The 13,702-nt window shown below is 58.2% G+C and overlaps 1 protein-coding gene across 3 annotated transcripts in view; it reads right to left on the reverse strand.

Annotated features, from left to right (window-relative positions):
* Positions 1-274: 274 nt before the first annotated feature.
* Positions 275-13,702, reverse strand: part of MDFI (MyoD family inhibitor) — a 15,805-nt gene continuing 2,377 nt past the window's right edge. Inside the window, exons 3-5 of one of the 3 annotated variants that reach the window (XM_029241578.1) lie at positions 6,939-7,121; positions 3,626-3,850; positions 275-1,083 (exon numbers count right to left, since the gene is read on the reverse strand). In XM_029241578.1, the coding sequence (XP_029097411.1) occupies positions 827-1,083; positions 3,626-3,850; positions 6,939-7,121 (665 nt within the window). In that variant the 3' untranslated portion in view covers positions 275-826. The remainder of the gene's footprint in view (positions 1,084-3,625; positions 3,851-6,938; positions 7,122-13,702) is intronic. The other 2 variants (XM_029241577.1, XM_029241579.1) reach the window with 2 other exon arrangements.

Consider the following 13,702-nt stretch of genomic DNA (forward strand, 5'->3'; position numbering starts at 1 on the left):
CAAAACCTGAACACATCTGCTGTTAATTAATTCTATGCCAAGGGTTAACCCTTCCCTTTCTGGGCTTCTCCGTCCCTTCGGCAGGGAAGGAAATAAAGGTGGGGCGTGGGTACCCGTCTTCCTTTCCTCCCTCAGGGGGGAACATGAAACAAGGGAGGGGACCTCAGAGGCTAGGAAAGCCCCATCCATCTGGGGACTTTGTAGGGGGGTTGTGGGAGTGTTTGGTTTTCAGAGTCGTGGTCCATGGCCATCACTCATGAGTCCTGAGGAAATGTGAGAAGGACCCATATCTTTATTTACAGCAACAAATAGAACAGACCTTCCCTCCATTCCCTCCCTCTCCCCTTCCAGTCTTTTCTATACCTTTCCCCGCTCCCACCCTACCCTGGGCCCAAGCCCAGCCCTGCCCTCTGGGGTCACTGTGTGGGTCAGGCCCCACAGGAGGCTAGACCGGGGAGGGGCTTGGCTGAGGTCAGGTGGGGTGTCTCTTTTCACATTTTGTTGTCCTCTAAGCCTGGGGGCAGGGGAGGGGGGATGCAGGCACAGGGGCAGTGAGAGGTAGAAAAGCGCACAGCCCCAGCACCCCAGCCTCCCCCATGTCCCGGCCGCCTCCCCCAACTTTCACAGTGTTCTGCAGCCCTGGCAGCTGAGCCAGGAACGGTCCCCCCTCCCCCCAGGTCTTAGGTGCTGTTGTCCAGGGAAACCAGCAAGGAGGACCGGCACCGCACTCTCACCGGGCTGGGGTTCCGAGAGGGCTCGGGGAGGGTGGGAGAGGCCCGGGGGAGGGGGCGGTCCAGCCTCGTGTGACAGCCGGGGACACCGCGGGTCAGGAGGAGAAGCAAAGCCCACAGCACTCCATGCAGATCTCCAGGCAGTCGGCCGACTCGCAGCAGGCGTCCAGGATGCCGCAGTCCAGGTCGCAGGGCAGGTCGCAGTCGGCACACTCGCCGGAGCCGCAGCAGCAGCAGCAGAGGCACGAGTCCTCGGAGCTGCAGGAGCCGCACGTGGCGCAGTCCAGGACGATGTTGCACAGCGTCAGGAACTCGCAGAACAGGCAGGACAGGATGCAGTGGACGCAGCAGTCTGCAGGCGAGACGGCCAGGGGCCGGGGACCAGCGCGGGCGGCAGGCTCACTGAGTGCAGAGACAACGCTCGTGCAGCCCTCCCCCGGCTCCGTGAAGTGGGGACCCACCATCCAGGTGACCCCGAGACACGGAGAGTTACGCGGAGTGAGGGTCTGAGCCCCGGCAGCCTGGATCCCGAGTCCCTGCTTTGACCACCCTCGGTCATTTATTTAACGAACACGGAGGGATGACGTGTTCCAGGCACTGTTCTAAGTGTTGTGCACGAATTAAACTCATTTAAACTTGCAACGACTCCTTGAGGTGGGGCTGTATTAGCCCCTCTCTACAGATGAAGAAACTGAGGCACAGAGAAGTCACTTCAAAATCTCTCCAGAATCCTGCCACTCTGCTCAGCTCTTGCCTGGTGACAGCAACTGCGTCCTCGCGGGTCTCCCCACTCCCTGCCTTTGACCACTGCTCCCGGCCCGCACGCACCTACTCCGCACACGGAGGCCGGAAGGACCCTTGAAAAACCTCTGTTGGATTCCCCCCCTCCTGCCCTCAGAACCCTCTAGTGGCTTCCACCTCAACAGGAGGAAAAGCCCAAGCGCTCCCAGTAGCCCCGACGGCCCCTCCCCAGATCCCTCTGCTGTGGCCACACTGGCTACTCCTGGTCATGCAGGCACTGCCCCCTGTCCCCCCGGTGCTCCAGCCCCAAGATACGTGCTCTGCTCATTCTGTCCCCTCCGTCTTTGCCCAAATGTCCCCTCTCGGGGAGGCTTTCCAGGAGCACCCTCTTTTACACTGCCGGGCCCCAGCCCCACCCCCTTGCCGGCGCCTGCTCTGCCTCCCCGCCCAGGACTTAGCACCTCCCGCGGCTTACACAGCTCTCCCCGCCTACTACAGGGCAAGCACCGCAGGGGCCGGCGTCTTTGGCTGTTACGGTCCCTAGACCGGTGCCTGGCACATCGTGGGTGCTGAGTAAATACACAGGAAGTGAATTCACACACGATCCTGCCTTGCGCACCCAGCTGGTACGCGGTGGTGCTGGCTCAGCAGCCCGTGTCCTGAACCGCTGGTGTGCTGCCAAGATGCTGGGCTGGCACCCCTCCCAGGGGTCGGGCCATGGGCAGTGTCCAGTTCCCCTGACCAGGCGGGCCCCTGGCTCGAGGCTGCTGGTCCTGTGGGAGTCTCACATCACCATGCAGGCTCCGACGTCCCCACCCAGTCCTGTGTACAGGGAATGGGGGCTCGCACAGCTGGAACCCCTGCCATCTATCGCAAACTGGATAAGGAAGTTCTCTTCAGGTGCAAATCTGGTGAGGTCACCACCTTGCTTAAAACCCTTCGAAGCTCCCTACTGTCTTCCAGATGAAGTCTAGACCCACTATGCAGCTTACTATGTACCCTCCACTGCAGGAGTCCCGGTCTGCTTGGAGTCTCACCTCCCACCATTCTTCACCTGGAACTTCAAAATCTAGCCACACTAGCCAGTTCTCACCTCTGTGCTAAGGCACCCCGGCTAGATCCTCCTATGATCCTTTAAGGCTTGCTCAGACACCTCCGGAGCCTTCCCCAGCTTTCTGGGCTGGTGTGGGTGTCCCCCTGTGTTCACTTTATCACTCATCATTTATCTTTTATCACATCGCAGAGTGATTACCTTTGGATCTCTCTGATGAGAGCTTTATGAGGCCATGGCCTGGGTACCCAGCACACAGCACAGTGCCTGGCTCACAGCAGATGCCCAGTTCACTTCAGATGCATGAACACCCCCTTCATAAACAAGCCTGTTGGGCAGAATCTGCTCTGGGGGGTGAAAGTTATGAACACATTGTGTGCAAATGTGTACACTGAATCCTGTTTGCAGAGGACCAGCCAGAGTCCCCCAGCATGGGCAGAAATTACTTAAAAGTTCTGCGGTGAAGGTCAAGCATCACTGGGCTACAGGTAGCCGTCACCCCTGCTGAACTGATGCCTGGTGGGGAGGGGGACCTGGCTGCCCAGGTCAGTCCCTCAGAGGACCTCTGTGTGGCAGGAACAATGGCTGGTATATCTGGGTGCTCTGACCTCCCACTGAACCTTGCAGCCCCCATCCCGCCCCCAATTAAGCATCTGACGGTGCATGATTTTATTACGCTAAGTGCTGTGCTCTCGCCCAACAGATGGTCCATTCCTCAAGGAAAATTTCTGTTTCCAGAAATGAGGTGGCTTAAGCTGGACGAGCCCAGATGGCTCCATTTCTTGTTAGAGCAACTCTGGGAGAGTAGGGATGAGAAGGGGCTGGCCTTGAGAACTCACACGTGCCTTACCTTACCCAACATGTGTCCTCTGCAAGGTTCTCTGATTTAAGAGTCTTGCATCAGACTCCCTGGAGGGCTTGTTAAAACCCAGACTCCCGGGCCCCACCCAGAGGTTCAGATCTGGTGGACCTGGCGTGGGGCTGAGATGGTGCACGTCTAACCGGCAACCTTGCAAAGATGCTGCCGCTGGCCCCTGCATCAGACTTCGAGGAAGCCAGCTTTGGAGGCTTCTCCCAGAGGGAGGCGAGACGGGGTGCTTACCTTCCTGCGCCTGGAGAGGGATCTGGGAGGCAGCAGGCTTGGTGCTGCCCTTGCTTTTCTTGCTGCCTTGGCTGGCTAGAGATGGGTGTGTCTGCAACTTCCGGTGGGCCTTGGGGCCACCCAGGGCACCGTTCCCTGTCCGCCTGGTGCCGCCCAGCTCCGAGGGGTGGCCAGAGCCATTCGCCACTAGTGGGGTGCAGCCCAAGGGGTTCCCCTGAGGCTGGCCTAGGAAGATGATGAGAAAGGGCAATGGGGGAAGTGGGAGCTGGTGGGGGGGGTCCCCGCACAGCCTCCCGGGGCTCTGCTTGAATCCTGCCTGCTTTTTTCCTAGATACGCCACAGGTCATCTAGCTGATCTGTATTTTGCAGATGGGGAAACTGAGGCCCAGGAAAACTGACTTGCCCAGTGGCACATCATGAAACAGCCACAGAGTCGAGCCTGGCTCCTGACTCCCAGGTCCGTGCTCATTCCAGAAAAGACAGAGGTGCAAGGCAAAGGGAGAGGCTCAGGGCCCTGGACCCCACCTTCTTACCCGGCGTGAAATCCACTCTCCTGCTCTTGGGGTCCTGGGATTTTGGCGAGAGCAGTGGCAGTTGGGGGTGGAGGGGCAGCAGGGAAGCAGTTAAGCGTCACCTCGGCCCCTGCCAAGCCCCCTGCTGCTTTTGCCCTTCGTGTGCCAGGTGATTGATTGGAAACATCTGTTTGGAGATGAATGCCCTGGCCCTGGAATCAGGGGCTCCTCAGAGCAGCCCCCTATCTCCCGCTACTTCCACCTCCAGCTCCCTGCCCCATCCAGCCTCTGTGGGGCACCTGCAGAAAGGGCTTGCTGAGGGGCCCCTTGGGTCTGAGGAGGGGGAGAAGGGAAAAGGGAGGCCAAGCAGGGAGACCCCAGAAGCTGGGAACCCTGGGTCCCCATCCCAGGCTGAGGAAACAAAACAGCTTTATCAGTGGGGTGTGGGGAGGCTGGCCCTGGAGATCCCTCCAAACACCCCCTTCCTTCCCTCAGGTTTGCCCACCTGGATGGCATGGTTCTGTTCTCAGGAGATGAGGGCAGGGGTGTGTGTGTGTGTGTGTGTGTGTGTGTGTGGAAGTCTGAGAAGGGGTCATAAGAGTTCGAGGATCCCTCTGCTCAGGGCCCCTGACTCCTGGGCGGGACCCTCTGGCCCTGAGGACCCTCAGTAAACGTGAACGTGGGGCACTTACATCTCTCAGGCCCTGTGGTCTAGATCCCCAGCTCCCTCTGGGCCAGGTCTCTGGGTTTGGATTGTGGCAGGAGTGGGTGTCTGGGGCAGGAGCTGGAGGCTGAGGAGAGCGGAAGGGGGCCTCAGCGCTTCCCCTAACTGAGGGGGCTGGGCCTTTTAGTAATGGTGGGAGCACATTGCTGGGCACTCAGTGCACGCCGGGCACTGTTCGGAGCATTTGGCATGCAAATTGTTCTCAGTATCTCTAGAGGGCAGTATCCTCCTTTTACAGATGAGGAAATCAAGTCCCAGGGAAGTACAGTAACTTGTCCAAGGTCACACAGCGAAGGGTCAGAGGTGGGACCAGCCTGGAGGCTAAAAGCTGGGACTCCGAGAGCAGAGAGGCAAGGAGCGGGCAGAGGTTGGGAGGCAAGGGACTGAGGAATAAGCTGCTACTATCACAACCATCACTACTCTTAAAACTAGTAGCTGACATGGTTTGAGCTGTGACTAGGTGCCAGACACACACAGCGTTAAGAGCTCTAAGTGTAGTAACTACTTCCTTATGTGCTTTTTTTTTTTTTTTTGGCCACACCAAGTGGCTTGCGGGATCTTAGTTCCCTGACCAGGGATTGAACCTGGGCAATGGCAGTGAAAGTGCTGGGTCCTAACCACTGGACCACCAGCAATTCCCAGTAGTAACTTCGTTAAGCATCAAACAGATCTACTATTACTAGCCCATTTTGCAAATGAAAAAACTGAGGCCCAGAAAGGGTAAAACTTGCCAGAGGTTCCACAGCTAGGAAATGGAGGGGGGAGGGGATGGAGATTGGGAGAAAGGAGCTGAGGACAAGCTGGGGAGTCAGGGATACAATGGGAGACAGGGCTCTGGGGAGGACCGTGCTGGGAGCCTCTGGCCCTGAGCAGTGGCTGGTGCCTGCATCTGGGTAAACAGGGCTAAGGCCAGGGGAAGTGGCCAGGCCTGAATCATCCTGTCCCCACCTCCTGGCCCCATGGTGAGTGACTGGGCTGAGTCCTTGGCCAGCTTCGGTGCCCCCTGCCCTGCTGCCTAAACATGGGCACAGTGACCAGAGGGCGGGAGCATGTGGTGAGCTAAGGGCCCAGGAAGTTGGGGCAGACACAGAGCTTGCCTGTGGCCATGGCCGTGGCAGTGGTCGTGGTGGCTGAGTCACAAAGCAAACACTCAGGGCCCATAGACACAGGGGTGTCTGTTCAACTCCCATCCAGGCCCCCTCCTCCGTGACCACGGCATTCACCTCTTTCTCTCAGTTCTGCTGGTGGGTGTGTCTGGAGGGCAGTGCACTAGCAGGATTTAGTAACCCTGACTTCCAGGGAGTCCAGCTTACCCCAGACACCCTGGCTGAAGGTGGCTCCACACTCGGCCATGCCAGCTGGGCAGGCAGGCATAGGAAAGAGCACTGGGCCAGGAGACCTGAGCTCCGCAGTCTGTGTTCAGGGAGAGTGGGTCTCTGTGCCTCAGTTTCCTCATCTGTAAAATGCGCTTGGCAAGAGCTATCCTGCTGCCTCAATACAGGCCAATTTGGAAAGTGCGTAAGATCATGCAGGGAAAGAAAGTTGGGAAGTGCCGATGTGTCCGTAGATTTTGCGGATCTTACTGGTAATCACAAAATGATTCTGGGTGTCCCTTCCCCTGCTTCTGAGGGTGACAGTGGCAAATTCTCCCCCTCCAGGACTTCCTTGGAGACACTGAGCTAAACCTGGGAATAGAGCTGAGTTTTGCTCCTTTCTACAGAGAGCAACTGCGGGTGTCTCTCCTGCCGGTTTGCTCTTGACACGCTGAAGGCTGGGCTGCCTCAGGCTCTGGCTCCCTGGCCCTGGCCTCACGCTCTCTTGTCCTGAACCACATTGCCTGGAGCCTGTCCACACTCATTTTGAACTAATTTTATCCGAATCATTTTGTATGTGGAGGTCTTCTTCCTAGACAGAAAGGGCAACGTCCTACACCTTTCCACTGCCCACACCTCAAGGTCCTGGCCCACCGCTAGGCTCCCACAGGCACCCATGGCATTTCTGCCAGCCCATCTGCATTGGATTCCCTAAAGCAACCCCTACATGTTGCCATCCCAATCCCCTGACCCCTAGGACTCACGTGTCACAGCTTCTGTGGGGATGTCGAGGTCAGTGCTGTCCAGGGCCTGGGAGGCCCCAGGACCATTGCTTTGGGGCATGAAGGGTGCCGCCTCCTCCAGGGAGCCCTCCTCTAGCGCTGACTCCGCAGGTTGAGCAGATCCTGTCACTACCTCCAGCCCAGGCAGGAGGGATAGGGTCTGGGCTAGGGAAAATGCAGACGACTGAAGGACATTTTCCTGGTGCCCTCCTGTTTGCCCAGCCCTGGTCCCCTTCCCATGGCCCAGAATGCCGTGAGCCCTCATTCTCGGACTCAGTACCAGTTACACAGCCCTTACCCTATCTGGCAACAGTGCCAGACTCTAGAATAGAAAGTTCCCAAACCACAGCCCGTGAACGAGCAAGGGTGTGTACATGTGCACGTGTGTGTGTGTGTGTGTGTGTGTGTGTGCACCGTCAGGGAGTGGGGCCCGAGATGCACGGTATAAGGGAAGTGGGGGGAGGCAGAAACACAGCGCAGGAGAGAAGAGACAGGCAGTGATGGGGAGACAGGGACAGGCATCCAGAGTGACATGGAGAGAGAAAGAATCAAAGGCACAGTGGAAGGTAGAAGCAAAGACAGTGCATCAGAATGTGGGAGATTGGGCACGGAGGAGGGCGCCCTAGACGCCCAGTGACAGACAGCCCGGGACAGGCAGGAGACTCAGCAATTGAGCGAAAGTCAGCGATGGAGAGAAAGATAAAGGTGAGATCAGAGGCAGAGGCGATGGAGAGGGAGTGGGGTACAGACAGAGCAAGAGGGAGACAGACAGTGAGCAACTGGGGCCAAGAAAGAGGATGATAGCAAGAGAAAGAGTCAGAGAACCCTGGGGGGTGAGGCGGAGGGGCTCCGGGCAGGAAGAGAGACGGGGAGACAGCCCAAGAGGGCTGGAAGAGGCGTATGGCAGCCACATGTAATTACAGTGAATGGCTCGGCCCCTCTGTGCAGGGTGGGCGGAAGGCAGAAATGGAGCCACCTACAGTTCCTGAGCAGCAGGACTAGGGGCCCCTGGGCCCAGGGGAGGAAAGTTCTGGGGGCTGAGAGGTGGGGCAGGGTGGCAGAAAGGTGACTGGGCGTGGGAAGGCCTGAGGGTGGACAGGAAGGGTGAAGCCCAGGGTCATGGGGCCAGGGGCCAGGCTGGGCAATGACAGGGTGCAGCCTGGGCCTCCCATCAGCCCCCAGGTTGTGCAGTGGGAATGACAGGGGCCTCAAGAGGGCGCCCCTCCCCCAAGCCGCACTGGAGCAGGGGAGACAGAAATGAGAGACTCAGAGAGACACAGAGACCAAAGGGCCCAGGGAGAGGAGAGTGACACAGGGAGCCACAGAGAAAGATGAAGAGAAAGGGTGATGAAACCCAGAGAGTAACAGGTCAGCGCCCACCCGTACACACCACACACAGAAATCACGAGACACACCCACAGCGACAGAGAGAGACAAGAGCTAGTCTTGGAAACAGTAACAGAACGAATCACAGAGCACAGAGGGCCTTACATAGGGGTTCCTTCCCTGAGCTGTCTCCAAATGGGGGCGGAGGGGTAGGGAAGGAGACCATTAGAGGGATCAATTCAGGTTGGGCAAGTAGGTCTGGGGGATGGGAGCATCCTGAGGGGAGGGGATGATCCAGGGGCTCAGAGACCCCTGAACAATCCTTGTTCCAAAGACCCTGGTCTCCCACGGCCAGGGGGACCGAGGCCCCAGGGACCCCACGTGGGTGGTACAGAGAGCAGCCGGCATGCTCCCACCTGCCTAGGGAAACCATTGACCCTGCCTGGAGCTGGGAGCTGGGACAGGGTACAGGGAGGGCTGGGGCTCCCACCACTCCTGAACGGTGGCAGTTCTGTGCTGGGAACCCCTCCTGGTGCCCAGGGAGGCAGGCGGCAGGTCCCTCCAGCCCCATCCATTCCTTGGGCCTATTGAGAGCTCTGTGCGTTAATGAGAGGTCAAATGGCTTTGGGAGGATCGCAGGGCTTGGACGAGGGGGAGCAGGGAAGCAGAGATGACCCCCAAGGGGGATCCAGGCCACCTGCTCCATGGCACCTCTCCCAGCCCAGAGCCTGGTCTACAGCAGCACAGACAGGACAGGACAGTGGAGGGTCACGACCAACCTGGCCTGGAGAGGGAGGCTCACGGCTTGAGTCCTAATTCCCAGAAAGGGAGGGGGCTGCCCAGCTCCAGCCTCTGGCCCTAGAGGCGTCTTGCCAAAGCCCTGAAGCGGAGCGCTGACTCTCCCAGGTGGTGTAGTGACAAAGGCCTGAGCCAGCAGCTGGAAGACCCAAGCCCTGGTTTTTACCAGATACCAGCTTGGGCGAGTTACCAGGAACTGGGTCACCTTGTGTGAAAGGGGGCTCACCATGCTTGTCCCTCAGGGTTTCAAAGAGTAAATGAAACACTCAGCAGAGCCTGGCATGCAGGGGGCCACTCACATACCCTTCCACCTGCCCATCCCCCTGCCTGCCCTCCCTCCTCTCCCTTCCTTCCTTTCCTCTTTCCTTCCTGTGCTGTTTGGTGTAACAGCTACGATGCACCTCCCAATACGTCAAGCACTGGGTGGACCAAAATGAGAAAACCTGGTCACTCCCCCAGGAGTTCTCTGTCGGGGTTGGGGTCGGTCACATACACCGCAGGGCAAGAGTTACAGCAGGGGCATCTAAGAACTGTGGGAGCACAGAAGGTGGGCACTTACCCCAGGGGTGTGTGTGTGTGTGTGTGTGTGTGTGTGTGTGTGTGTTTGTGTGTGTCTAGGAGGCTGCTTGGAGAAGGCAGTGCCTACGCTGGGTATTAAATAATCAATCAGTCAGCAAAGAAGGGGAAAAGGACCTTTCGAGAAAACCAGCAGAAGCCAAGAGCCCAGTGTGAACAGCTACAGCATGAACGAGGGGAGACTAGAATGATAACTGAGGCACGGTGGGCCTTGTGGTCACTTCCCAGGCTTTCTCCTGAGGTCACCAGGGCACACAGAGGTGACACTGTCAGTCCTGCAGTGGAAGGAGCCAGGATTGCAGCCTCTTGGCCCCCAGGGTTGAAGAGGGAGGAAGGTGAGGAAGACTGGTTAGGAGTTAGGAGACTGGTCCTCACCTGGGCCCTCCTACCCCTATGTGGCCTGCCACTCTCTGGGTAGTCTCTCCTAAGTCACCTACAGGGCTGGTGACCTTGAATCTGGTGGGAACAGGAAATTACAGAGAGCACAGACAAAGTCCCAAGGAGGCCCCTCCTGCAGGAAACCTGCCATTCTGGGGGTGAGCATCAGACCTTGGAAGGAAACCAGGGGGGAAAGTAAATCCAGTCCAGTCATCTTGACCTGGAAACACTGAGGGACAGACCTCCTGGAGCCGGGAGGGCTGCGGAGGGGACCCAGCAGACACTGGGGGAGCAGCGCTGAGGGCAGAAGAGGAAACTGTGCTGAGGGCCCAGAGATGTGGGAGCAGGCAGAGAAGGAGCAAGAAGTGGCAGGAGGACCTGGTCTGCGGGTGACATGCTGCCCAGGGGCCCCGACGCCAAGATGCTGGAGAAGAAATGGCTCTCCCTGCAAGCACATGGAGCCGAAAAACCAGACTAGAGGCGGGGCCCACGTGCTCAACCATCAAAAGACGGCAAGAGCCCAGCTTTCCTTCTTGCTACCAGGAGACCCCTGCCCAGCCACAGAGGGGAGAACATCTCTGAGGAGAAACTCCAGGAGGATGGGAGGCCAGCAAAGGACAAGGGCCACTGTGTGGACAAGAAACTCAAGTTGTGTGTGAAGGCATCTGCCCCGGGTCGGGGTGGGGCTGGAGTCCTTGGCTGGGGCCCCACCAGAGCCACCTTTTTCTAATGTGCACAGGGGGTAATTCCCTGGCGGTCCAGTGGTTAGGACTCCGCGCTTCCACTGCAGGGGACACGGGTTCGATCCCTGATTGGGGAACTAAGATCCTGCAAGCAGCACGGTGCAGCCAAAAATAAATAAATAAATAAACTTAAACAAAATAATAATGTGCACAGCGGGCCAGCCATGCTGGTGGCGTCTCTGAGCAGAAGCCCTAGCCCTGCACTTCTCTCAAGAGTCCCCATCTCCAAGGGGGAAACACAGAAAGGCAAGAGCCCGTGTGCCTCGACATATTCTCATCCCTAACATGGGATAAGGGTCAGGTCAATGCCCTGAGTTCTAGGGTGGAAAAGTCACGTTTAAATCCATAAGCCCGAGAGCGAAGCAGAGAGACTCAAACTTCAGCCGGACCCTGTGCGCTCCCTCTGCCTGCCTGCTGTTCCTGGATGGAGAAGGAGTTCGGGGGACCTCTTCCAGGTGGGAAGGGCTCATTCCAAGCCTGGAAAGTGTCCACTGGGCCCTCGTCCCCAAGCTCCAGTGCCTGGTGCCTCCAGCCGAGCCCTCTCGTGTCTTCGTGGACAGTGGACCCAGCCTTCCCCTTTGGAGCTCCGACCATCTCTGCAGAGACAGGGCCAGGATCTGATCTGCTCAGAGAGTAGTGACCAAAGCCCCACATTCCAGTCTATCCTTGGCCTGGTATTCAAGGCCTTGGTCTGTATCTTCAGCCTACTCAATGGACCAGGATCCTATGTTCCAGGCTGGCCGACCTCTCCATGGCCCCAGGCTACCACAGGGCCTTCTGCCCAATCCATCCAAGTTTCCCCATCAAGGGGAAGCTTATCTTGTTCCCCTTGATCAGAACGTCCTACCTCTCCCCTCTCCCCAAATCCAGCTCATCCTTCATGACCCAGCTGGGGTTTCACTTCTTCCTCCAGAAAGCCTTCCCTGACCCTCGAGCCAATAGTCTCTCCTCGGAGCGGCCACTTACTGAGGACTCAGCATCCAGGGTTCCCTGCTGTAAACCGTAACTAGGGAGCGAAGTGCGGGTCCTCAGTCAGACTCCCTGCAGCCCCTGTAGGCACTCAGCAAATGTCTGTTGCTGAGGATTGAGTTCTGGGGCCTGGAGCCCCAGGTCAGGAGGAGAGAGAATGAGAAGGTGAGAATTAGGGCTGGCGCCCAGCACCAAGAAGGCAAGAATGTGGACTCGTTTGATACACACTTGTGACACACAGGTCACAGGCTCAGGTCACCAGGCTAAGGACTTGTGAGGGCCTGAGATGGCCAGTTAGGCTGGGTCCAGTTGGTTTGATTTTAGGTCTGAAGGCTCCAATTCCCCAGGAAATTCAATTTAGAACCAAGAGCAGGAATGTGACACCACAGTGCTGGACAGAAATCTGTGGGTTAGGGAGCCAGGCTCCTGGGGCATTCGGGGCTGGATGGGGAAGAGGCCACTGGGGGAGCCAAGGGTGTGCGGGCTTGGCCACCTTCCCCAACCAGAGCTGCCCTGGGTCCCCTTGCACCCCTGTCTGCATCTTGGGTGGCTGAGGGAGGGGCTGACTTACTCCCTGGCTATCTTGCCAGCAGGGCCTCGGCCTTGCTGCTCTGTCAGTGCTCAGCAGGGAGCGTGGGGGATTCTGGTCTCCGATTTAGGCGTCTGTGGGGTTTTGGCTGGGTCTCTTGCGGTTTGGGCTTCCTGGGCAGCAGGCTCATTCTCCCAAGGCAGCAGAGCCAGGCCTTCTCGTGTTATGAAAGCCACATTGTCTGGCCCAGCCCAGGCTGGGGAGGGGGCTCGCTGGGGCACTGGGGGGCCTCAAGTTACAGCCCAGGGCTTAACCCTCCCAGTGGCCCACTCTGGCCCTTGCCCCTGCCCTGAGAACATTCAGCCCCTCCTTTCCCTACTGGGGCTCGAAATGGGTCACACAGGGGCGAGGATCTTGGAAGGAAGGAGTGGAGGCGAGAGCACAGAAAATGGATAAGCAGGGGAAGAATGGGAGAGTTGGAGAGAAGCAGGAGGCTGAGAAAGAGAGGAGGGGCGAGGGACAGAGAAAGAGCCTTCCCAGGCCTCTGCCCCTAGCCCTCTCTCCAGGCTGCAGGAGCCCAGTTCTTGGTGAAGTTTATTCCCCAGAAGTCCCTACTCCAGGGTCCCCACAGAGGGGGGAATCTGAGGGCTGGTGGGATGCACAGCAGACACACTAGTCTCACATACATGCCGGCCCCTGACCAAACGTCTCCCACTTGTCCTCACTCTAGGAGACCCCCAGCCCCACCCCGCACCTCCACAGCCCTGGGTCTCCAAAGGGCCAGCATCTACACCAGGTAGACCTGGGCCTCTCCAAATGGGCAGACCAGCTCCCATGGGCGGATATGGAGACTGAGGCCAGAGAGGGGAAGGAACTTGTCCAAGGCCATGCAGGGAGTTAGTGTCAGAGGTCCAGGACCAGACCTCCGTTATTCAGAGACTCAAAGAGGGGAGAAAGGGCGAATGGGGCTGCGTGAGAGGAAGGCAGAAGATAAGACTAACCTAGAGCTGGGAGTAAAGGCATGAAATCTGGGCCTGTACTCCTGCATGCAACCCCTCCAGCCCCCCGCAACAAATCCCAGATGTTCCTGACTTCTCCCTGTCCCTGTGGTCCATTGTGAGCCTCAGCTCACATGTGTTCGGTGAGGGGATTGACTGAGAGCCACAGCCCCAGGACTCCCCTCTGCCCCCTCCTTGGACCCCCTCAGGAAGTCACAAACCCTCCCGGGTTGGGAGGCTCCTGCAGGAATCCCAGGGAGGTTACAGACCCTGTGAGTTGAGGGAAGGGGTGTTTCACTCGGGTGGTGAGCTCTTGATTGGGGAGAGTGAATGAGAGAGAGGGAGAGAGAGAGAAAGACAGAGGCGGAGAAGGAGATAAAACGTGTGTGTGTGTGTGTGTGTGTGTGTGTGTGTGTGTGTGTGTGTGTG

This window comes from Monodon monoceros, unplaced genomic scaffold (assembly GCF_005190385.1).
Source record: "Monodon monoceros isolate NGI ecotype Baffin Bay Population unplaced genomic scaffold, NGI_Narwhal_1 Super_Scaffold_3, whole genome shotgun sequence".
Classification (NCBI taxonomy): domain Eukaryota; kingdom Metazoa; phylum Chordata; class Mammalia; order Artiodactyla; family Monodontidae; genus Monodon; species Monodon monoceros.